The sequence below is a fragment of the Malaclemys terrapin genome, chromosome 18 (genome assembly GCF_027887155.1).
Source record: "Malaclemys terrapin pileata isolate rMalTer1 chromosome 18, rMalTer1.hap1, whole genome shotgun sequence".
NCBI lineage: Eukaryota > Metazoa > Chordata > Testudines > Emydidae > Malaclemys > Malaclemys terrapin.
In genome coordinates this window covers 19025257-19051269 of record NC_071522.1, presented here as the reverse complement: position 1 = coordinate 19051269, position 26013 = coordinate 19025257, and the positions used below count along the sequence as shown (strand labels likewise).

At 43.5% G+C, this 26013-nt stretch overlaps 1 protein-coding gene across 2 annotated transcripts; it reads right to left on the bottom strand.

Annotated features, from left to right (window-relative positions):
- Nucleotides 1-618: 618 nt before the first annotated feature.
- Nucleotides 619-23742, bottom strand: ORAI2 (ORAI calcium release-activated calcium modulator 2). 2 transcript variants are annotated; one of them, XM_054008390.1, is made up of 3 exons: nucleotides 23683-23742; nucleotides 19477-19717; nucleotides 619-11864 (listed from the first exon to the last, which is right to left on the bottom strand). In XM_054008390.1, exons 2-3 carry the CDS (start codon nucleotides 19702-19704, stop codon nucleotides 11319-11321), a joined length of 774 nt encoding a protein of 257 aa, XP_053864365.1. In that variant the 5' UTR covers nucleotides 19705-19717; nucleotides 23683-23742; the 3' UTR covers nucleotides 619-11318. The 2 variants fall into 2 exon arrangements, with proteins under 2 accessions (XP_053864365.1, XP_053864364.1); XM_054008389.1 differs by lacking the exon at nucleotides 23683-23742 and having other exon boundaries at nucleotides 19477-19884.
- Nucleotides 23743-26013: the final 2271 nt, after the last annotated feature.

Here is a 26013-nt window from a genome sequence, read left to right as displayed (position 1 = left end):
TTCAGTTCTGAGACACTGCTTTTAGAGCTGCGCTGTTCCTTAGGGACATAACTATCTTCTTGTTTGCATCAGCTAGTTCCTTTAAAGGCCAGCTCTCCAGGGGAGGAGCATAAGGAGCATATCTACCCATAGATAATACTATACACAGAGAACTAATTAAAGTAATTTTCCCTTTACTGAAAATATTAACTGTGATTGTGAGAATTAATCATATATATATATATAGTGTATGACCTACATCTTCTGAGATTTCAGGGTGACAGCAACATTTGCAGTGGGCTGTTTTCAAAGACAACTCAGACATCTTCAGTATCTGAACTCTGTTTAAGTAGCTTGTGTTCTTTTCTGAGCATCTGTAATCTCTGAATCCTGCCATTAATTCACAGTAATAAAAGTATGTTTTTAAGAATAACCAAAGAGGCAGACTACAGCAGGAGTCCTTTCCTGTAATTTCCAACAGAAAGGCTCAGGTTTGTGTCACTCCATGTAGGAGATTTGAGAAGTCAGCTGTGGCAGAAGCTAGTTTCTTCATGTTGTAAGTCTTAGGCTTCAGCCACTTGTATTAAAAAAAAAAAAAAATCTACTCACTACAAACAATTGACACAAATAGAAAAAGCATTGAGTTATCTGATATTTTAATCACATTGAGTTTTACATACACAAACACGGGTCTGTTCATAGTTGCAGACAAAATGAACCAGTTTCAGTTTAGTCAAATATTTAAATGCAAATACACAAATAGCAACATATTACATCGATTAGCAAGTATTAAATGTACATCGTGTCACACCCGTGACTCCCGCATAAGCTTCGAAAGCATGAGCTGCTATTCAGATTTGCTGACAGCAAAGCATTTGCTTCACACAGTTAAAGCATTCCCTCTCTCTGCAGGGAACAACATACTGTCACAGCAGGACAATTCTTTGTGCCCGATACTACTGTAAAAATGCAACATGCATGAGACTTGTTCACTACAGCCACGTCGTTTATTTAAAAAAAAACACGCCACCTCTCCCATAGGCTATAACCTTTTTGGTCCAATCAGAAAGCAGGATTGTGTGTGTAACTTGTGCTCTTAAGCTAAAGGTCCCCTCAACTTTTTCTGGTAAATGTACCGGTTCATTCTAACCTCTCCTGTACTGCTAGCACCTACTTCTCAGTTGCATAGCGTGCTCCATCACAAGAGGAGTCTTGGGGTGCTCCCAACTCCATCTCAATTCAGTGCATGTCCCATTGACTGGAAGGAAGGTAGTGGCAGAATCCTGGAGCGCTGTACAACGGTTCAGTAAGTTAGGAAGCCTAGAGTACCATAGTTGTATATGTAACAATACTTTGGATCCATGGTCCTAAATCATCCTGTTTGCTGTTAGCATTTAGCCTCTGCAGTAATATGCTCTTCGCTTACTAAGCGACAGTAGACAGAATATTTAAATTAGTGTTTGGTCCTTATATTTCAGTCATTAACCATTCTTCCTTTAACTTACGCTCTGTGCTCTCACTCCACTGCTAAAATACTACATATGCCCGTTGTTTTAATCTCAAGGTAGGATACCAAATGGTTTCATGGAGAACCTAACTCCATAACAAGGAGATAAATTGTAATACATATTTTGGCTCACATTTTGCCATGTGTTTATTGGCTGTGTTTTCAGCCCTGTACAATCTAAATGAAGACAGTCCCTGCCCTGAGGAAAACAGACTAGAGAGACTCTGAATGAACTAATGTTATTATATTCTGAACTACAAACTAAAGGGTTTTACACTATGTATTTTAGAGAGGCTGAAGTTTAATTTGGTCACTGTTTGCTTCTTGCTGCATCTTAGTGCATACTTTTCCTAGGTACACACTGACATGGGCACCTGTTTAAGGAGCTCCTGAATGCAATATCTGTAAGCCTGGCATTTCATGCTGCTATTGCATCAGTAACACACAGGGTGGCTCTGTTTTGATTTGTGAAAAGCATATGCACGTTCTCTCCTGAAAAGGCAGAATGGCAGCATTGTAAAGACATTAATAGTTGTTTCGGATGATCAGATATTGTGGAGATCTGTGAAAAGAGGTTTTTAATCTGTAACTAGTAGCCGCTAAGAAGAGTTTTGGTCTTCTTTGCTAATGCAGTTAATGTAATACATTTAAACTATTAAAGTTCAATGCAACAGTAACTCCTATCAGAGCAGTATATTTTCTTAACCTAGATTAGTGCTTGTAAACATATTCCAAGAACAGGATCCTTCTCAAAAATCAAATGTATCAAGTTGACGTGCATCCTGTACATTTTAGAAAGGGGGAGCCTACCACGTTTGGTCAAATTAATTAAATTAAGTCAACATCCTAATGTACTATTATATTTTCTTTGTCCATACAGGACACTGGATAACTCAGTCTAGCCTTCAAAAATATAGTCTTAAACAGCATGACAGTGTAAAGGCCACTATACTTTAGAAAATGTTTATCCAGTTTCACATAGGATGGGTTTTTATTAGTCACACATCTAGATACAGTCTAGGATATATATGTATTCCATAAAATACTCCATGCATAGATAAAGCAAGACTGGAACAGGAACTAGCCCCACAGACTTCAAAAGTTTTCTCCTGGCACTTAAATTATTCAACATTTTGTTCTCGATATCAGTTGTTAGAATCAAAGCAAAGGTGAGCTTTGAACGGTATGTACAGATATTAATGTAGATGTTTGCTATATTCAGATGGTTATCAAATGATTTAGAGTATTAACTTTGAAGTGGACACAAAGGAGATTGATGGTGAGAAGTTAATTAGAAAATAAATGGGCTGGCCTGATTGTGCTGGCACTTGGGGGATAGAACTGGTTTCTTTGTTTCTCTGGCTGAAAGGAATGGGAGGGGAGGGGCTTGTGGCAGTGGTACAAAGCTTGGAGGATAGGGAAGGTATGAAATGGGGAATGTTGAGGGCATGAGAATTTAAAATAGGAGAGGAGGGAGACAGGAGGATGGATGTCCTGAAATACAAAACAAAAATATTGGACAAGGAGCTTAGGCTCCAGTCCTGCAATTTACATTGCATGGCAGACTATTGTGCTTTCATGGAGCCCTAGTGACATCAATATGGCTCCACACGGACACAGCATCCATCTGCGTGTTGTAAATTGAAGGATCAGAGCCTAAGGATACACTGCTAAAGTCACAAAGTCAAGCATATTAATTCTGTGGTGGTGTGCATTCTACCTTCCCACATCTTACTACCACGTATTGTAAAATGCATGCCATACCTTAATTCATCCATGGTGTTTAAGACATCTTAATCATAGGAACATAGGAATTACTAGACTGGATCAGACTTGAGGTCCATCTGTATCTTGTCTCTGACAGAACCTCCACCAGATGCTTCAGAGGAAGATGCCAGAACCCCATAGTAAGCAGATGTGGTCTGCCCCCATGCAAGTCTCATCCAAATCCCCAAGAATCAGATTGGCGCCATCTTGCATCTGGAGTTTTTATCCCTGCCAAAACTCTGTATCTTGATTGTGATTTTAAGTGAGCAGCCTTAGGCCCCAACCCTTCCAGTACTACAGACGAGTTCAGCGAGCGTACTCATGTGCTTAAAGATATTCAAATGTTTGCAAGATCAAAACTGTGATGCTGCATTACTGTTGTCTGGTGCCTTTCCTTTCCTGACAAATAATTTGTATTTGTCTTATTATTATTGTGATGCAGTCTAAAGAGGAAGGTGGCCGTTTACACTAACATGGTCACCGCTGTTGCAAAATTGTAATAAATCTTGTACAAAGTGTGCCTTGTACGGTATCATTTAAAAAAGTCATAATTTGCTGAAACTCATTGTCCTGTTTGAATGCATCATCGTTGTATATGAAGTTATGAAATGTTGATATATATTTGTAACTCAAACATGTGTGAGCTTGAGAAACACCCACAGATTAGCTCTTCAGAATGACAAAAACTGTAAACAAGGGTAAAGACACCTCAGACGGCATGTATGCAGAAAGGGGCAAGCAAAGATTTGAAATTCATATGAGGAACTGAGGGCAAAGCACTTATGCCATGGAACTGCTTGACCTCTTGAGACAGCCAGGATTTTTCCAGCAAAACCAAAGCGTCAAGAACAAGATACAAAAGGAGAGAACAAAGGCTCCTGGCCACCTCTTTCCTACCCAGTCTCTGGATGGTGAATTCTGACCAGGGAAGTTTTAAACAAAAGGACTGAGGTCCCAAAGCTATTTGGGCAACCCAGAGAGACTTATAAGAAACTAGCAAATTTAACATCCCTGCTAACATTTTGGACTACATTCTCTGATCCAACAGTAATATGTCTTAACCTTTTAATAACGCATTTCTTTTCTTAATTAATAAATCTTTAGTTAGTTTACTAAGGATTGGCTACAGAGTTGTTTCTCATATAAGGTCCTGAGCATCCACTGACCTGGGTAGAACCTAATGTGTGGTGTTTTTTTCGTTTTAATAACCTTACATCACAGAAGTCCGGTTTGTCCGGGCGGTAATAAGGGGCTGGAATGCCTAAGGGAATTGTTTGTGGCTCCCTTGTAAAATTAGTATAATGCTCCAGGAGCATATTTTATTACTGTCTTGGTAAAATCTAATGGTAGAATATACCACCAGTTTCGGGGGTCTGCCCTATTTTCTGACAATCTTCCCTGAGTTTGGCATTTTTAGCCGTGACCCACTCCAGGCACAATGACAATTATTTGTTTATTTAAGTCTTGTGTTATGGATGTTATTTGTCCCTTCACATAACACGAGAACCAGGGGTCACCTGATGAAATTAATAGGCAGCAGGTTTAAAAACAAACAAAAGGAAGTAGTTCTTCAAACAATACACAGTCAACCCATGGAACTCATTGCCAGGGGATGTTGTGAAGGCCAAAAGTATAACTGGGTTAAAAAGAAAATTATCTTAAAAAAAAAAGTTAGATAAATTCACGGAGAATAGATCCATCAATGGCTGTTATCAGAGATTGTCAGGTATGCAACCCCATGCTCTGGATGTCCCTAAGCATCTGATTGCAAGAAGCTGGGAATGGATGACAGGGGATGGATCACTCAATAATTGTCCGGTTCTATTAATTCCCTCTGAAGCATCTGGCACCAGCCTCTCTCGTAAGACAGGATACTGAGCTAGGTCTGACCCAGTGTTGTCATTCTTACCTTAATTTGGCTTTGAAGACCATACCTATTTCAGTACCGAAGGGGAGAGAATTCTCACCTTTATGGCTGTCACTGTTTGGGCTGGAAACAGTTTTCTTGCAGTTTACACTGTAATTTGCATCAGAGGCACTCTGAAATCATGGGCTTTTTGCTTTTCTGCACCTGCACTTTTCATCTTTTTCTTGCAGCAAAATCCTCCACTGACACATTTACAGTCCTAGCACCAGCTGATGTCCCTGTCTGGGCCCTCTGCTAGCAGGGAGAATTTAAGTGATGTTGAAGAGGGAGGGAGTTTCAACAGGCTCTACTAAAATCTTAGCAGATGCACCATGAGCATATTCAGATGTGATTTTTTTCCTTAATCAGTTTTTCAATGTCTCATCTCTTTCCTCCTCAAAACAAAGGCACACATCCTTGGAGGATTTATGTCCCAGCCAAGTTTCAGACTCCAGCCATTTTTTTTTGTAGCCGTGTTCAAAAATAGTTTGGTTAGAAACTCCACATGTGCACAATACAGTACACTGGGCCATTTTTTTAAATTAAAAACACAATTTTGCTTTTCACCCTGCTTTCAGTAAGACAGTAAGTGGATTTTGCGAATCTTTCCAAAAAGTCCCCATCAGAGAGAGCCAAAGCACATCTTATCGTATATTAACCTGCTTAGCGATCCTAACTGTGTCAGGTACTTGCAAAGAAACAATTGAGGAGATGAAAACAAAGTCCACTGTACCTTTAAGAGCTTTTCCCTATTATGATCCCCAAATCTTTGGTCTGGACTACTGTTCTGTCATACATAAGCCAGCTTTGGCCTTAGACTTATTATTTCTTATTATCTAGAGTAAACTTCATTTCCCTAAGAAAGATCTAGATTCTCGAAATCTGCTTGCATTGTTTCCCCCTCCTATCTGGGGGCAGCAACGATTTAAATGTGCATGTTGGAGTCATTGTGAATAGTTCTCTGAAAACACCCATTCAATGTGCAGCCACAGTCAAAAAAGCGAACAGAATGTTGGGAATCATTAGGAAAGGGATAGATAAGACAACAGAAAAGATATTGCCTCTACATAAATCTATGGTACGCCCACACCTTGATATGATCGCCCCATCTCAAAAAAGATGTATTAGAACAGGAAAAGGTTCAGAAAAGGGCAACAAAAATGATTAGGGGTATGAAACGTCTTCCACATGAGGAGAGATTAAAAAGATTGGGACTGTTCAGTTTGGAAAAGAGACGACGAAGGGCGGATATGATAGAGGTCTATAAAATAATGACTAGTGTGGAGAAAGTGAATAAGCAAGTGTTATTTACTCCTTCTCGTAATGCAAGAACTAGGGGTCACCAAATGAAGTTAATAGGCAGGAGGCTTAAAACAAACAAAATAACGTATTTCTTCACACAATGCACAGTCAACTTGTGGAACTCTTTGCCAGAGAATGTTGTGAATGCCAAGTATATACCAAGGTTCAAACAAAAAACAAAAACAAAACAAAAAAAAACCTAGATAAATTCATGGAGGATAGGTTCATCAATGGCTATTAGCCAGGATGGATAGGGATGGTGTCCCTAGCCTCTGTTTGCCAGAAGCTGGTAATGGGAAAAATGGGATGGATCACTTGATCACCTGTTCTGCTCATTCCCTCTGAGGCACCTGACATTGGCCACTGTCGGAAGACAGGATACTGGGCTAGATGGAACTCTGGTCTGACCCAGTATGGCCATGCTCATGTTCTTACCCCAACACACTGCTTTCAACACTGGCTTCCCAAAGAAGACAGTCCAGTTCAAAAAGTCACAGTCCTGATTTTCAAAGTCCTACACAGAACTGGTCCCAAACCCCTGAGACCACATATCTCCCTGTGTGATAAGGACCTCCCAACCACTGTGTTTTCATGGGGAAATGATACTGTCGACCAATAGGTGTAGGTTTGTAACTATGGGAGACAGGGTCTGGACTAAAAATATGGAACTCACTTCCAGAAGAAGTCAGAACAGCCACTAACCTCAATGTATTCAAAGCCAAGTATAAAACCCATCTCTTCCCCTAGACTTTCCCACAATAGTGCCCTTATTCTCAAATTCATTCTTTTCAGAAATACTCTAAGCCTGATACCTGGTGGCAGTGAAAGAGAAGAGAAGAGATCATTGTCATCTTGTTCAGTAATAAGAGGCGCCTCGACACTATGAAGGGAAGGGGCCTTATAAGTACCTAGATAGGTAGCTTCTTTCCCTCAGCAGGGGAGACAGACCTGAGAAGAGCAGCAGCTGGGTGGGAAGGCTCATCAGGGATAGCTTGGGCCAGGGCCTCCATGGTTCCCTGCTAAAAGGGAGCCACGGAAGGAACTGCCTGAGAAGACTCAGAAGAAGACCTGGGGAAGAGCAGTCATCAGGGATCTGCAGCGAAACCACTGGTGGCTCCCTGCGGCAAAGAATCAGGAGCAGAGTCCATGAGGGGCTCAGTAGAAGACTGCAGGAAGAAGCCAGGGAGAAAGCCTGAACAGAGCTAGATATAAGCAGAATGTGGCCCTGGGAATCATAGAATATCAGGGTTGGAAGGGACCTCAAGAGGACCTCATGAAGCAAGCAGTTGGGAGTTGAAGACAAACTGTTGCTCTACAGTATAGGAAGGTCCCAGGGGTGAAATCTGGAATAGAGGGACTAGAGGCAGTGGGGGAAAATGCAAGACAACAACTGGTAAACTGAGACAACTGAGAATGTAATGGAAGGAAACAGAAAAGGCACTTACAAGCTTCACTACTGGAAATCCTGTTCGTGCGAAGACAAGCAGCAGCTGCTGGAATTTTTGGCATAGTGGCTCAGACACGCCCAGCTGGCCAAGATAGGGCTCAACTCCATGAAGCCTTAGCAAAAGTCTAATTAAAACAAGCTCATACTGCTTCAGACATTGCTTGGGAAACGGCTGAGTTTCACCATGCTGCCAAACACCCTTTTTTGGATCAACTACAATTCCCGTCGCTGTGGCTGACACCATATGCAACCTTTAAGGAACACACGTCAGTGAGTCTGTATGCGAGAGCGGTGAGGATGAAGACACATTAGAGGAAGATGAAGAGGCACAGGAGAAAGAGAAAAGGAACCACTACTCTTGGGGCAGGAGCTGGAGAGGAGCCATGGCAAAAAGCTGATGAGAGGATCTAGGAATGCCTGGCTGTCGTGGACCCCTGCAGCCAAGCAGTAAAAGAACTATTGATGCCAGGGGAAAGATTAATGCCCACACACACACTGGGCAGGGATGTGGCCTGAATCTTGCTTGTTCTTGTTTTGACTTTATTTGCCATGGCAGAGGATGATTTGATTTAGCTGGAGGGCCAGATCATCCTACTGGCCTGCAGGAGACAGCCTCTAGTGCAGGGGTTCTCAACCTTTTTCATTCTGAGGCCTCCCACTCCCAATATGCTATAAAAACTCCTTGGCCCACTTGTGCCACAACAACTGTTTTTCTGCATATAAAAGGCAGGACCAGCATTAGGAGGTAGCCCCATGAAACTAAGTTGCTCAGGCTTCAGCTTCAGCCCCGGGTGATGGGGCTCGGGGTTTTGGGGCTTCGGCTTTCTGCCCTGGGCCCCAGCAAGTCTAATGGCAGCCCTGCTTGGCGGCCCTCCTCAAACCTGCTCACGGCCCCCCTGGGGGCCCCAGACTCCTGGTTGAGAACCGTTGCTCTAGTGGACAAACTTAGGCACAGCCTGAGGCCTGGTCTACACCAAAAACTTAAGTCAACCTAGCTACTTCACTTAAGGTTGTGAAAAATTTCATACCACTACATTTGAAAATCTGATTTTCATTACTGTGATCCTGATCTGGTTTTGACATGTCAATACTAATTTTTACTGTGGTGAGATGAGAAAAGGGGTGAGGTGGGACAGAATTCAACCCTAATGTCCTAGCCAACCTCCACATCAGGTAATTATATTCTACCTACCTAAACTATCCCAGCAATTTCAACTGCAATCAGAATTAAAGTTCCATCCTAAAACTTGCATGGTGTACCTGTGCAATGTCAAATAGTGGCTACATTTCAATAACGGATGAAGAGATTACTGTGTGACATTCAAAACACGTTGGGGTCCTTAGGATAGAGGTACTACATATAAGGAAGTGTATTAGCATTTGGTATGGAAGCTCACTGAAATTACATTCAGGAGCTTTAGCAGGAATTTTAAAACTACCCCTTACAGGAACAAGGTCCTTATATTGTGTATGTGGAAAGTAGTAGGTAGTCCTATGTAAACATGGCCCATGTTGATGAGGGTAAGAATAACGGATGAAAAAACAGACACGTGCTAAGCCGCTTGCCCAGGAATGACTGAATTAAAATGAAAAAAAGGATTGGAGTTGGCTTTCCAGGAACTTGTCAGAGAGAGATATTTAAAGCTACATTCTCATCTTGCTGCACGCATTATTTCACACACACTCCATGCTGGGAATCTGACTTCGTACACTGACATATTTCCTAAATACCACTGGTTAAAGGGAGGGGATTAAATAGAACATTACAAACTTCTTCAATTATTTTAGAAATATTCAAGAACTGGCAGAAATTGTAAAACTATTATAGAATGCAAGGGAGTAAGGCCTGAAATTAGCACTGGCGGCAGCCTGCAGATTACGGAGCGTGATGAGACAGGACCGGACCATTTTGCTTAAATATTTTGACATATTTCTGTAGCTGAAATACGTATGACTTTTCCTTTAAAAACTAAAATCAAGCTACTGATTGCAGAAGAATATTTTGCCTCCCCGTGAAGTAGTTGTAATTAGTTGGGACTTTATTAATACTTTCACCCAGAAAGATGCTACAGCGCTTTACAAGTTTCACTCACTAAGCTACATAAGCACAAACAAGAATCACTTCCTCCACTGCTGAAATACAGCCAACAAGTGAAATGTGATAGTACTTTAACTGCACGCAGCTTTCCCTTTGGAATAGCAAAGGCTGTTTGCAGCTCACCCTGAACTCAAAAATGCAGCTCCATGTGCCACAAGGGGTATGGGTTGTTTGAGAAAATGCAAGATGCTTTCTTCCCTAAGAGGTAAGAATGCTGAATGCTCTCAGGCACAACTAGCACAAAACAAGGGAAAGGCACAGGATCTGGACTCCGAGCCCTCTGTGGCAAACCAGGCCAGCAAAACACATGAATCATTCTAGTATATACAAAGCAAATGAAGAAAGCATACAGCTGAAATCTGTCACTGTGTTATGTGCTATCTTTCCTCACCCCTTTAAATCTGCTTTTCTAGTCCTTCGAAATTCTATGCCAGGTCTTTTTAAATTCCCAGGTGGTTTCCTGCTTTAACAATGTCTTTGTTGTTAAAATGAAAATACCTGTAAGCCTTCCCTGAACACACCAACTTTCATTATCAGTAACATTAGAAGATCTTGGCATGCATTCATTGTAAAAGAATGGACACTACTGAAGCAGGCAAAAACAGAGCTTCCCAGCCTCCTGCCAGTCTGAAATTCTCTCTCCCCTGTTCTAAAAGAGGGTTAGACACTAGCAAGAGAGGATAGCAAAAGGAGGACATATGTACTAAGACTGCCGATTTCTAACCTCTTGCGTCATTCTAGTGAGCAGTTTCTGTCATATCCATTTTATAATAAAGGTAACACACACCCATGTTCTGCAGCGCATTCAGAATGTCCTCAGATTTGTAGTTGATAGCACTACTTATCACCTCAACCCTGGAAACAGTCATTGTCAGTTTGCTGCTGCACAGCCAGCAAGAGAGCGCGGACACTTAAAAATAACCCAAACAAACAGATCCTACAGAAACAGTGGCTTTCTTTGAAGTGTCAAGTAGTTTCACTCTTGGCCAAAGAAGGTTGCATTGTTAATATATAACAATTTGGAAACCACCCTCCAGAACATAATGTTAAAGTAGATAAAGTTTTGGTTTTTAACTGTATGGCAGTATCAACTTAAGTACACAATTGTGTAGGACTAGAAATAGGCCAGACATCCCATTAGTTTGGAAAAGCACTAGAACCCATTGCCCTATAAATCAGGCAATTCACATTTTAGTTTGTTAGACCCCCAAATAATCCATCATTGGTTTGGGTTGCTCATGTTAGCAAAATATTTATTTTGCTCTTCGCCTCAGCAAAATGATTTGCTTTGAAACAGATCCCTGTTCCTCTGTCACACTACCTGCAACCCTCTGTCATGTCCATCTAATTGCACTTTCAGTTTGTGAAGTTCTTCAATCTCCCGGTTATGTCGCTCCGTTTTGTGCCGCACCAGAGAACGGTAGAAGTGAATGGTGAAAACAACAAAAATCAGACCCACTGGGACCATGATGATGGTGGAGACCAGAGCCGCTTGCCAGCCCACATGGCCGCTGGGCTTTTGGATGACGGTAGTCTCGTTTTTCATAATGGAGTCCACAGGCAGAAATTTTATCCAGCACAGAAGCACCACCTCAGCGAGGAAAAGGAGGATTCCCAAGACTGTGGAGAAACCCCAGGCCAGCTCTATGTAGACATGCATGCGTTCGTGTGGGGATTCGCTGATGGAGTTTAGGTTGTGAATGTTACTCACCGCTTCCACGTTAGGTAGTATACAGGTGCTGATGAGAAGGGCGAAGAGATGAACTGCTACCAGCACTGTTGTGCAGGCACTGAACGCAATCAGCAGCATTTGGGGGTACTGATACTGCATCTCTAGTTGCACCTCCACCATGGCAACCTGGGGGGGAGGGGGAAAAAAGGATGGTCAGTTGCTAGAATTCCCATATTTCACTTTTCAAGGCTCCAGTTCAGGAAAGCATCATTGTTCAGAGTGCTTAAAGCACATACTTAAGTGCCTTCCTGAATTGGGGCCTAAATGGATCATTCCTTTTTTTCCCTGAAGATGCATGAACAGTCTGTATCTTTCCCTTTCTCGAGGCTAACTCACAAAGTTACATCCAAGCCCACAGGAAATTATTTCAACATCACACGGTTGGTTTTTTTTAAGCAAACTCTCCCTTAAATTGTGACCCATATGAACAGCATCAAACAAAAGGCTCAAAAGGGGAATTTATTAGGCAGCAAGTGTAACTTTGGCACAGATAACAGCGCAGCCAACCATGCAGTTCATCACATAGCTTCAATTTGCATCATTAGTAGTCACATGATAGGAAACACTGACTTCTGGTGTAAAAAGGGTTAAGTCAGAAAAGTTGTAATTCTGGTCATTGGATAGGTGATACTATCTCTCAAGCTACTGAATAGTTTAACTATTCCTTGGTTAAATGGGTTCCTCCTATTATTTTAAATCCTTATGCCACCACAAATATAGCCAGATAAAGGAAATTATTTCCATCCAGAGTATCTTTCTCAGTTTCCAATAACTACTGAATATTCAAGAGAAATGGAGGATAGCTGTGTTATATGGCGTTACTAAGCATGCATAAGTGAAAAAAGAACAGGAGTACTTGTGGCACCTTAGAGACTAACAAATTTATTAGAGCTTAAGCTTTCGTGGGCTACAGCCCACTTCTTCAGATGCATATAGAGTGGAACATATATTGAGGAGATATATATACACACATACAGAGAGCACAAACAGGTGGGAGTTGTCTTGCACTTTTGTTTCCAATGTACTCTACAGAAATTAGCTTCACAGACGCTCACTTTATAAAGTGTATTTGATCATTTTGCCCATACACTGTTGAGTTTTATCACTTCATTAAGTTAAGCTCCATGTAAAAAATAGAATGGAGCATGTTCAACAGAGCAGAGGATTGGGTGTCAGGACTCAAATGCCAGTCCACCTCTACTACTGGCTTGCTGGGTGAAATTGGGCAAGTCACTCAACCTGTCTGTGACTCAGTTTCTCCATTTATAACAAGAAAAATACTCAGCATAGCTATATCCCAGGTTTGCTGTGAAATTTAATCTTTGTAAAACACTCAGAAAATCCAGAGTTACGAGAAGCTATGTAAGTGCAATGCCCCTGTATAACAGTTCAGTCAGATACTATACGTCTCCGCTAGTCAGCCTCCAGCATATTGTTCAAATTTGTTTGCAGCTGTATTTATTGATTTTACACTGATTAACAAAGCGTGTCAGTAAGCAAAGCAATAAAAACAAATGTGTTGGCTCATACTCTCCCTGATCTTGTATTCCAGTGAGGCCCCATCACCCATGTCTGTTAATAAAAGAGGATCAAACAGGGATGGCTTTTGGATACCAGCACCAGATCAGTCCCTGTCAGGAGGGACCTCAGTATGTTTACAGGAGCTTAGTGGAGGCAGAATGAATAGCTTGACCATAGCGCTGGGTGAATGGATTTCATCGGGCCAAGTGTCCCCACTTTTACAAAGGTTCCATTTGAAACATGTCTTGAATAGCTTTTCCAGGCTCTACACAATACCTCAATTCATTTATTGTGGGGTACGTCCTATTAGCAAGATCCTTTAAAATGCATTGGGAGTCCAGGGATACACTCCTGTTTCCAGTCATGTTAATGGAAGCTCTGCAGTTAATTTCAGCGGGACAGGACTAGGGCCAAGGCTAGGTGACTGACCTTTCTACCTACCATCTACTCTGAAACCACCAGCAGACTGATTAGAAGCTTGCAGGAAAGTTGTATTAGCAAATACATACAGCATACCGGTGTACACAGGTGACATTGTTATTTTTGATTTAGCTGAACAAAACCTGTTCCTACAGTGACTGAAACTGTGAATCTCCATGTTCTTGGACTTCCAACAAATTGGAGAGAGTCCAGAGGAGAGCAATAAGGTTTAGAAAACATGACTTAAGAGGAAAGATTAAAAAACCTGGGCACATTTAGTCCTGGGAAGATGACGACTTAGTGGGGACCTGCTAACAGTCTTCAAATATGTTATGGGCTGTTATAAAAAGGATGGTGATCAATTGTTCTCCATGGTCACTGAAGGTAAGACAAATCATCAGGTTAATGTGTGACCAGGAAGAGATAGGCTAAATACGAGGAAAAGCTTTGTAACTAGGTTACCAAGGGAGGTTGTTGAATCCCAGTTATTGGAGGTTTTTAAGAACTGGTTAGATCAGTGATACTCAGACCTCAGTGGTTCAGGAGCCAAATTGGTGATCAACATTACCCAAAAGAGCCAGAGTAGTGTAAATTCATGGTTTCATTTACTATAGTACTATTCACATTTAAACAGTATGACAGGGGAAATATTTAGTGTCTGTGTATATTATATATGTTATTCTCACAGCAAATAAGGCACATTAAACAGTCACTTTCAGCTCACAAGCCACAGTCTGAGTGAGTATCACTGGGTTAGACAAACTCCTGTCAGGGGATGGTCTAGATATAGTTGGAGGTGTCTCAGCATGAGGGAGCTAGACAAGATGACCTCTCCAAGTCCCATTACTCTTACATTTCTATGATCATATGATTCTCATTTCAGTAAATACATCTCAAGTGTTTTGGATACTGAATCTCCTGAAATATTGTATCCTTTCACTAGTGTTTACATACCGCTTTCCAGGGCTCTTCATTGGCTCTAAAAATGAGCTCCTTCATATGTTGACAGGATTAATGAAGGTTTTAGCTTTGCCATCCATTACAAGCATGAATCTTTTAATCAAAATGTATGTTTTGTTAGAAATATGCTTGCAGACGTTCTCTCCTTGTAATTCTCTCTGTTTTGATTCAGCGAGGGACCCATCAGCCCTCAACTATTTGAGTTCCCAAGTGAAAAAGGACTCTCATTCTCCACTTTGCTGTTCTACAATGCTGCATGTCAACCACACCATATTAGACTGGAAAAATTATATAGTTGTTTGAGGGAGGGTACCAGACCCAAAGGACATATACAGTATTCAGCATATTGGACAGGAATTTTACCTATATATAGGATTTAAGGCTTTTTATTAATCAGCCTGGCTTGCCAAAATATCAATTTCCACTTGCAATTGCTACCCTTTGTGCGGACAACAGTTTCCAGTTGATTGGGTGCTCCCTGTCACACTAACGTTCCCTAAGGCTGGCCTTAGTGGTGTGAACTGATGAATCTTTAAGATCGACTGATGACTGTGATATTTCACAGGTAAGCAACAACCGTCCAGAGGAAGATGGACAACGGGAGGTGGAAGAAAAGGAGGAAGAGATTTTATTTAGCCCAAACAAGTATTGAAGAAACGCAGTCTCCTCTTAGCACTTTTCCCCTCAAAGGCTGTCATTACTCTCTGGTCAAAATCAGAGAAAAAGGACAAGCTAACATGCTAGAAGTCCTGGTAAATGTTTCAGTACATGTAATTCAGCATAGGGTCAGCCTGGCAAAATTTTCCATATTAGTCATTTAGTCAAGTTTATTTTTATACCTAGAGTTTATTTTAATCTCTCTGTAAAATAAAATATTTTACTGGACAATTTAGACAGCTCGAAGTTAGTCTTGGAATCGTTAATTCAAGCAGTCACTGGTGGACATCTTTGAGAGAGAGAATAAACTCTGACCTTGAGGGAGGCAGGCAGGCACAGGATCAGACCATTTAAACACAAGAGTTAGGCAGAAAGGAGATTGCAGTTTTCTTCTTCATATAGCGACACAGAATGACCGGCAAGGACCATTGAGAGCGCATAGCCTCTGGGTTCCTAAACTGTAGGTGTCATTAGGCTCTCAATATTTAACATAGTGTTATATCAAACACTACATTGTCTCACCCTGGCCTCAGGGCCTTATACTCCCTTAACTTGGCCCTGGAAATGTAGCTAGAGATACCTAGAGTTCGATCCCCCAATTTGCTGAGCAATTTGCCCTGACACAGCAAAGAACTTAAGCATGTGCTTAATTATAAGCTTGTGAGTTGAAGCATTGAAATCAATGGGACTACTCATGCATTTAAAGCTAAGCAGGCACTTAAGTTTTTTGCTGGGCAAGGCAAAGGGCTCAAGGTCCTTGCAGGATTGAGCTCTCGATTTTTTTCTCCATCATCACATCATTTAGTTCAATATACTCCCTGGCTTCTCCATAGCACAATTACAGAGAACTCTCTTACCTTCAGAAATGGGGCTAGGACTGATGCTGTGAGGCAAGATGTTGACAGTAACTCTGAACACAAATATATTACTGTCAGGCACATGGTTGGGCAGCCTCTGCAAATAGTCAGGCCAGTAGATCTGGGCGGGGGGGGAGGGAGGGGGGGGAAGAAACCTGGACAAATCTCAGAACAATTTGACAACAAGCCAAGGAGGCTGATTGCAGAAGCAGCTGTTATCTCAGACAGGAAAATGATGAAGGGGATTTCTGAAGATCTTTCTTCTTAAAGTGAATTTAGTGCTAGACTGAGACCACGGGTACCAGGGGCCCTCTGTTTGCAGTGGTCACAGGCCAGGTGCAGTGACAATGCAGACCTTCTCCACCTGCCCTGACAACATGCCTCAAACTAGACCTAGAGGGAATATACCTACAGGAAAAAGAGGAGCTCTGTCTTCCTGACCTATTCGGTCTTTGGCCTCTCCGCTAAAACGGCCAATAAGAGCATCAATTAGTGATGATTTGTGTGATAGGATGCCTGCCCAATAGGAATGGGACCCAGACCAGCAGCTTGATTCACATAGATCATTAAACAGCTATCAGCTGGTAACAATTTTCAGCCACTACTGATCTGTGTTGAATTGAAAGCAGCAACAGGGTGGTGAAAAGATCTGAATCTGCGTCCCATACTACATTATTTTGGACTTATTTTATTTACATATTTAAATATACATAAGACTTCGGAATACATTTTACTTCCATCAATAGCCAGATTGTTGCCTCTCTTAGGACAGAGTACACAGCCTGCTTAATAAGTATTTGCCTACCAAATTACTGCAGCAGAAATAAATTGGCTGCAAATGATACCATGGTCGTTAACTGGGATGCCCAATTCTATCAGTTGGAGAAAAATTAGTAAAAAGACTTGCACAAATTAAAGGAATCCCTATATTCTGAAAGTTAGGTTTATGAAGAAAACATTGCAAGTAATACCAAAGACCAGAGATCCCACTTCTTTGAATGTAAACGCATGCCATCCAAAATGAAAGTCATTTTGGTCTATTTTCGTTCCATTTAAAAAAAAAAATATACCCAAACAACCAGTACTCCTTGGAGTCAGCTCTGAAGTTCTCACAACAGTTGCACTGAAAAAAAAAAATCTAACAGATCCAATAGCACAAAGTGAAGTGGATAATTTTAGCAGAAACATTTAAACACCTTGTGAATATGCCATAAATAGAAGTCAGATGGTTTATACTGGATATTTGCTGAGAATTTTCCATTGCTGTTTGTGTTCAGTGAGTTGAGAAGTAGTGTTTTGTTTTTAAAGTGACCACTGTGATTTCCGATCCTGCAAACAGACCTATGTGGGTAGACCCTGAGCCCAGGAGCAGTTCTGTGAACTTCAGTGACACTCCACAGGGCCATAGAAGGTCCGTTTGCCTAGATCAGGTTGCAGAATTCATTATAGCTAGGATAATGACACTGTTCTTACTACAAAATTCTCTCTCTAAAGACATACAATTATGCTAAATACTACTAAAAGGAAGCAGATTTTACCTATAGATTCTAATAGTGCCTAATAGCCATATTCTTGTAAGGAAAACAGAAAGGAGAATAAACTCTGACAAGTCACGTGCAAAAGTACAACCAAGCCAAGTAAAATGTATTTTAAAATAAAATAAAGCAGGCTATGAAAGAATTTGAAGGGCAACTAGCTAAAGACACACAAACTAACAATGAAAATTTTTTTTAAGTACATCAGAAGGAGGAAGCCTACCAAGCCGTCAGTGGGGCACTGGACGATGGAGGTGCTAAAGGAGCACTGAAGGAAGACACGACCATTGCAGAGAAGCTACATTAATTCTTCGCATCAGTCTTCACTACAGCAGATGTGTGGGAGATCCCCACACCTGAGCCAGTCCTTCAAAGTGACAGATCTGAGATGCTGTCCCAGACCGAGGTGTCAGCAAAGGAGGTTTTGGAACAAATTGACAAATTAGTCACCAGGACCAGATGGTATTCACCCAAGTATTCATCTAAAAAATATGTATTAGAATTGGAAAAAATACAAAGAAGGGCAACAAAAATGATTAAGGGTATGGAACAGCTTCCATACGCAGAGAGATTAAAAAGATTGGGACTTCATCCTAGAAAAGAGAGAACTAAGAAGGGCCTTGATAGACATCTATAACATCATGAATGGTGTGGAGAAAGGAATAGAGAAGCAGGGATGCTGGAACAATTTTTATAGTGGAGGTACTGAAAGCAGAAACCACATATTTGGTTGTTATTACTACTTCAAGACTAGGGGTGCTGCCCCACCCCTAAGTCCCTAGTTCCAGCACACCTGGAGAAAAGTGTAATTTCCCCCTTCACATAAGAACTAGGTGTCACCCAATGAAATTAATAGGCAGCAGCTTTAAAACAAATAAAAGGAAGTTCTTCTTCACACAATGCACAGTCAACCGGCGGAACTCATTGCCAGGGGACATTATGAAGTCCAAAAGTATAACTGGGTTCAAAAAAGAATGAGATGAGTTCAAGCTATTAGCCAAGAGGGTCAGGGATGCAACCCCATGCTCTGGGTGTCTCTAAATCTCTGACTGACAGATGCTGGGGACAACAGAGGCTGGATCACTCAATATATTGCCCTGTCAGTTCATTCTCTCTGAAACATCTGGTCCTGGCCACTGTCAGAAGACAGGATACTAGACTACACCCAGTACGGCCGTTCTAATAACCAACTTATTAACTATTGATTTTTACACTCAGTCGTCTCTTGGTTAGGACAAATCGGGGCAACCGCTCTGGGCCCCGCGCTTTGGGGGGGGCCCCGCAGGCCAGTGCGATTAGTCAGCTCAGTCGGTTCCAGAAGACGTAGGCACGGGAACTAGGGGTGAGGAGGATGCTCCACCTCCTCACTACCACACATATCTGCTGCGCATGCATAGGGATAGGAATTTCAATTCCATCCACTAATGAGTGAGATCCAGAGGTTCGATAAGGGGGGAGGTTCATCACTTCATCATCTTATGCAAGTGTTCTGTTTATGCCAAAGACTCTTGCTGGCTGTCAGTTAGCGACCGGTCAGCTGATACTTTGGGGCCTGGGTTTGGGGGCTCCCTGAGACTATTTTCTAGGCAGCTGATCTCACAACACTGCAACAAATGTCTCGAGTTAAAACTTTTCAACAGCAGACCAACAAAAACGCACACACTCCCATTTCTTACCACCTAATAAGGAAATGGAATGTCCTGCTCTATGTACTGAAAACAACCCCTATTAACAAAGGAAGGTTTTACACAACTCAACATTCACAATCCAGCAACTAGAAATACATACCATAGCAAATCCAGAGAGCAAAGCAGACGTTCTGCTGGACGCTTTGAGCTTGGCTCGACTCAGGTACAGTTTTCTCCATGCGAGGGCCTGAACCGAGTGATGATTTGAAGTGACCAATTCCAGATAGCTACGCCGGACCCAGTCCCGATAATCCATGCCCTTTGTGCCAGGTTCAGAGCCGCAAGCAGGAGTGGCAGGATCCGCCGGGACATTTAACTCGGAACTCATGATGAAAGCAATGCTAGAGAAATAAAACATTTGCATGTTCAGGACAGGAACAACTATTGAACAGGAGAGGGCAATCCCAGAGACTGTTTTATTAGCCTGATTTGTAGAAGGTGTATGGATAGGAATTCAGTAAAAAGCTACATTAAAAAAAATTACCCTCAGGAGGTAGATGTAAACTAGATTGCATGGCATATAGAGCTCTAATCTCTCCTCCCTGCTCATCTGTAGCTTCTGTGAATGCCTATGGGAGTTACAAGGGGAAAGACTACATAAGTAAGGCTGTGAACTACTTTCAGCATGAGTTCAGGATGGGCTGGTGACAGTTAACCTTTGTATCTCTAGGTTGCTGCCAGTTTGCATTTCAACTTTAAACCATTGCTTAATTCTGCCCCCCACCCCATTCTTGTTTGTTTGTTTTAAGATGGTTGCCCTTATTTTTTCAATCTAAACCTTGCTTGTTCTTTCTACTTTGTTTCCAAAGTGACACAGTTTAATTCCATGCTGCATCATGGGTGTGTCTCAAAAGCTTCTTATTAAAGCACTGCTGTAATATCGGCTACTGCATTCAGTGTGTCCATGTTAATTATTTTCTAAATTGAAGCATTTTCAATTAAGTCGCCCTGAAAGAGATGGCAATTTCCTGCAGTATCCTTGAAAAACCTTATTGAATTAAATGTAAGTAGCTTTGGAGTTCATTGTATCAAAGGCAAATTTTATGTATTAACATGGGCTGGGATTGTATGTAGTATCGTTAGGGGGGGAAGATGGGATTTCAACCTGGGAAGTTTTATGAACTTCAGAGGACTATTTTCAACAATGGGCCGGATAAAAATGGACTTTTGGACAAACAGTGTCAAAAGGTTTGCCTGGGGAATCTCTAGGGGGAAGCAAATGCAAATTCCCACCTCCAATTTGGCAAAAGTCCAGCCTTTTGAAGCTATATCCTGAAGGGAGGACCATTGTCTACTGATTACCTGTCCTAGAGTCACAAGGTCAAAGGCCCAAGCTGTATAAAGGAAGGACTAACCTATTCTGAGCTAAGGCTGGTATGAACTTGTAACCACAGAAAATCTCCTGTGTGGGTTTTGAAGGACTGACTCCTACCAAAGTCCATGTTGGAATTTGGGGAGGGGAAGGGGTTGTAGGCTCTGGTTTGAGCGCTTAACCTACACACATGCTAATCTTTTGTTGTTTTAATATGTTTTCACTGTAATGCCTACACCTTCAGAATAAACGTGTTCACTTACAAAGAGCTGTGTGGTAACATAACTGCTGGCAGTTAAGTTGGTCGTAAGCCTTCGAAGAGCAAGTAAAGTACAGCTGTGGGCCTGTTTAGGAAGTCTGGTTTGCTGAGAATACCACAATGTAGGTAGGGAATCGTGCAGCCTGGGGAAAAACCCAGTCACATGGGAAAGGGAAGTGGGTCTCTACTCAACAGAGGTAACAAGTGGGAGTTGGAAGCCTAAAAATGGGTGCCATTGCTGGACCATAGAGGGGAAATGGAGGTGCAGTTGCCCTGAACCGTAACAATCACATCATGGAGCACAATTCATTTTACAATTCCTCCCGCCACCTGAGATTGCAAAGATACGAAAGGAGTTGAATGGCATATAGCATAGAGCAGTTGAACTGGCTGATACCTTGAAAGGGACAGCTGTGGATTTCCTAACCCACTCACCCCATTCCATGCTTATCAGCCAATATTTGTGCTTCTTTACTTCTATCAGCCTCGCTTAGTGAAGGAGAAGATGTGATTCTTAAAGGGAAATCAGGTTTTACTTCTCAACTATGTAGTTTCATAAATGTTCAAACATCATTAGATTCAACCAACTGTCTGAAAAGCAAGTTAAATCAGCAAGACTATTTCAAGTGACCACATACAACACTGGCCATGACCGAAACATCACCTTCATTAATACTATGAGTTAACCTTATTGCTATTTAAAAGGCAACCTCTTGGGTTATGATCACAGTGTTACTCATGGACATGGACATACAGTAGAATTTAACTGAGCAGGGTTTATGAACTCTAGCACAAGTTTGAAACTCATATCCTAATTAGGAGGTTTCAGATCAACAACAGAGACCTTGACCCTGCAATCAATCCTTGTACCAACAAGACTGCCACTGACCTCAATGAGAGTAACACACAGGAGCTACTGCAGAACTGGATCACATCAGCATTTTAACGCTATGAATATTTATACGTATCTAAAAGGAACACACATGACGTGGTACTAATTCATCTCAGCACCACACTTCAAGGTCAAAAGCACCTTGCCTTTAGTTTGGCACAAGTTACTTTTTATTCACACCCATGCAGTACAAATGGAGACTACAAACATAACTAATAAACCAGTATTTTCCCCAGGGTTTCAAGCAGTGATGGAGGTAAATGTCACTCGAATGCCAACAATATGTAGAAACGGTCTTCATTCCATACACCATTTTAAAACGGATGCTACTTCTCCATGCCATGGTGAACCAGGAATAGAGTAGTTTACTGTGGCCAACAAGGGAAAGTTGCTCACCAGCAATTTCTACTATTTTGCAGATACAATGACAGAGGATTCTCACTCTTGAGTCTTGTGCTCTGCAAATTCTTTCAGATTTTGGCCCTCTGACATGGTGATAGTTCGAGTGCAAGACCCTCCTCCTGGTCAGCTTGCACCAGCAGCTACAGCCTCAGCCCTTGGGGTATTCCTACTCCGCTCCTGAACTGTGCGGGAAGCAAGACCTCCCCATTTATTTCCATTCAGAAATCAGATAAAGTGTCTATAAAAACCATCCCAAGGCACATGACAATAAAAACCAGAACAAAATCACAGAAACATCCCTGCAAACAAAGAAGGAGAAGGAGGCTCCACATGGTAAGTGAGACTCCAGCATGATATTTTCAAGAAGCAGATTCACAGGTGAATAATTTTCCCTTTTCAAAAAAATACCGTTAGTACAGGATTGTGACTCGGAGTGCAAGCAGCTGGACAGATGACCTAAAATGAATGTGAACAACACTGCAACAAGCTAAATAAGAAAAGGCCAATGCCAGATAAGCAACAAAAACGTTGGTGGGAGCACCTTTTCTGACTGCAGAGGGAAATGACTGGATGGTTCTGAGGGCTGAGCTAGGAGACCCAGAAGGAGATTCCTGTAGGGATGGCGTCTTTAACAGAACAGTTTTACTGCACAGTAATCAATAGCCGGGCCTCTGAGTAGAGAGGCAGAGTAATTGTAGGAATCCTGGTCCTGCCCCTGTCATACTGCAGGGCAGGAGACCACCAGCTGTTGCCTCTGGTAGAATGGAAAAGAAAGGGAAGTGAGGGCAGATGTGGAAGAGCGTAGTAGTGTTCTCCAAAGTCTATTCCCCAGCACTAGGTCATGTTTTGGACCAAGGGACAAGGAGACTCTTCCACAGTCTAATAGTCCAGGGGTCCTCAACCTTTTTCCTTCTGAGGCCCCTCTCAAGCGGATATAAGAACTCCGCAGCCTACCTGGGCCACAACTGGTTTTTTTCAGCACTCGGGAGTAGCGAACAGGACAGCTGCCTTTTGCCGGATCATTCGCTGAATGAATCTCAGCAGGGTCACTAGGATTTCAGGACCCTTGCCCGGTTTCACCATCTCCATTGGCTTCGCGACCTCCCCGGGCCATGCCTGCCTACGGGAATGGGGGTGCCGGGGGAAGGGGGTTCCTTCCCTCCCGCACGGGGTCACGGTTTGCCCCAGTGGCTCTCAGAGCCCCCCCCCCCGCCGCTGTACATGCGGCTCCAGCCCCCCCGCGGCACCGGGACCCGAAAGTGGAACAGCCACAAAGCCCAGGCCAAGCCCCGGGACAAGCGGCGGGGGGGGGGGGGAGTCTCGGACATCAGCTCCCCCCTTAGCCCGGGGCACGAGCCCCAGCACCCGGGCACTGAGCCCCACGCCGCCCCCGCCGCGCCTCCCCGGGCCCGACCCCCCCGGCACCCCCGCACTCACGCACCGCGGCGGGGGCCGTGCCCGGGCGGGTCCGCTCAGCCCCGCTGACTGCGCTGGAGCCGCCGCCGCCGCCAAACAGACCCAGCCGCCTCCGCCGCTGCCACGGCAACGCCGGACCCCCCGGCACGTGACTCGGGGAGTCCTGCACCACGTGACCGGAGCAGCCCCGCGCCAGGCGGGGAGGGGGCGAGATGGGCGGGGCCTGCGGCTCATCCCCATGGGGATGGCGAGGGTGGGGTCATCTCTCGGCGGGGGGGGAATCTGGGGCTCACCCCCATAGAGGGGGCAGGGGGAGTCTGGGGTCACCTCGCTGCCGGGGAATAGGGGGAGTCTGGGGCTCACCCCCATAGATGGGGCAGGGGGAGTCTGGGGTCACCTCGCTGCAGGGGGACAGGGGGAGTCTGGGGCTCACCCCCATAGAGGGGGCAGGGGGAGTCTGGGGTCGCCTCGCTGCAGGGGGACAGGGGGAGTCTGGGGTCAGTTCTCTGGGGTGGGACAGGGGAAGTCTGGGGCTCATCCCACTGGGGGGGCAGGAGGAGTCTGGATAGGAGTGGATGGGGCAGGAAGGGTGCAGAGCCCCCCCCCCCCTGCAGTGCTGGCCCTGGGAGCCACAGCAGCCACACATGTGGGGTACCTCACTGCTAGGGGATTGTGTAACCCCTGCGGCTCCCAGAGCCAGGATGGGGACTGTGGGGCTGGCCCTGTTCATCCCAGGCTCCAGGGAAATCCCAACAGGTGGCAAATCTCCCCAACTCTGCAATGGGCAGACCCCCTCCCCGCAGGTCCCAGCACCCTGCAGGCATAGCCCCTTGGCTGCAGAGCACTGCGGGGGTGAGAATGGAGGGACCCCACACTACCAGGAGCTGCATCTGCCACACCCATACCATGTGTGGTTTACAAGCATCAGATGGAGGAGTGCACTTGGCTGCTGCAGTGTCGTGCTATATACAAGGCATAGATAGAGCCAATGACCCAGGAGCAACCAAGCAGATAATCGTGTTTGCAGGGCCTACAATCTTTGAAGGAGGCTTTTTTGAAGATCAAAAGACAAATCCGGTTGCATCAAAATTTCATCACACGCCCATTCTGATGTAATCGCTATTCTTTGCACCGAGGCCAGGATGGAAAGAACCACCCTGTTAGCTTTATTGGAGAATAAATAATTATGCACCCCCGCAATCATCCATCTATCTTACAAAACATCCCTGTTTGTCCCACTGAGATGAACTCAGAAAGGCAGAGATCTCCTCTTCTGGGCTGCAGCACAGGAAAGTATCCCTTTGTATATTAGAAACAAAGCCAGAGTGCTGCACCTTCTCTCTATAGCCTCTGCAAGAAATCGTGTAGGAGCCCATCACAAGAGGGAGCAGGGATGGGGACTGCTTTGGAGGGAAGAGGCTGTATTAGTTCTTTACTTAAAAAGGAGATGCAGGAAAATGGAGATTCCATACCAGAAGTTACCAGGACAAAGTAGCACAATAGGGCAGCTTGACCCCCAAAGTCATCCCCATCTTTCAGAAGTCAGTTTTCTGGGTGGGAGGGGAGAAGGGGGGGAGAGAGAGAGAAAACAACAACACACAGCAAAAGCCCATTAAAGGAACTGCACCAATCCAAATAACTTCTAGCCCTACAATAATATAAATATGTATTTAATTGACTTTTCACCATTTAGGTTGTTCAATTTTTGCATTCATTCAAGGTGAGATGCTGAAAGTTGCTTAGTTTTACCATTGTAGGCTTTATTTTACCAATCCTCATTTGGGACTGCATGGGACTAGAAATCCAGAGACCTGGGTTTCTGCTACTGATTTTTCATGGGACCCAGAACAAGCCACTTCCCCTGCTGTACTTCAGTTTTCCTTTCTACATGAGGAAAATGATACTAATTTTCTTTTATAAGATCACCACAGCAGACTGTGCTCTTCGTCTTCAGGGGGCAAACATACTGCATAGATATTTACTGTACAATGTCTGTGATCTGGAAGAGACACCAGTGAAACATATCCCTAAAGTAGCTTATACAGTTCTTTGCAGGATTTCTTGCAACATACACCAAACATGGCCTGAACTGGCGCACACATTCAGCCCTCCCAGAGACTGCCAGCGAGGGAGACAGCAGGACACATTTCACCTTCAGTGGTGCAACATCAGTCCTTTGATGAGTTTCTCATACAAGCTTAATGTTCTTGGAAGGAGATGTGTGTGTGTACGCAATTCGCTATAGGTCGTTAGGGAGTCATAAGGCGACAGTACCAGGCAGCATAGCTTGAATGCAGTTGGAACCTAATGTAGTGGGATAGACAAGTCCATCTTCACCATTCAGACAAGAGTCCTC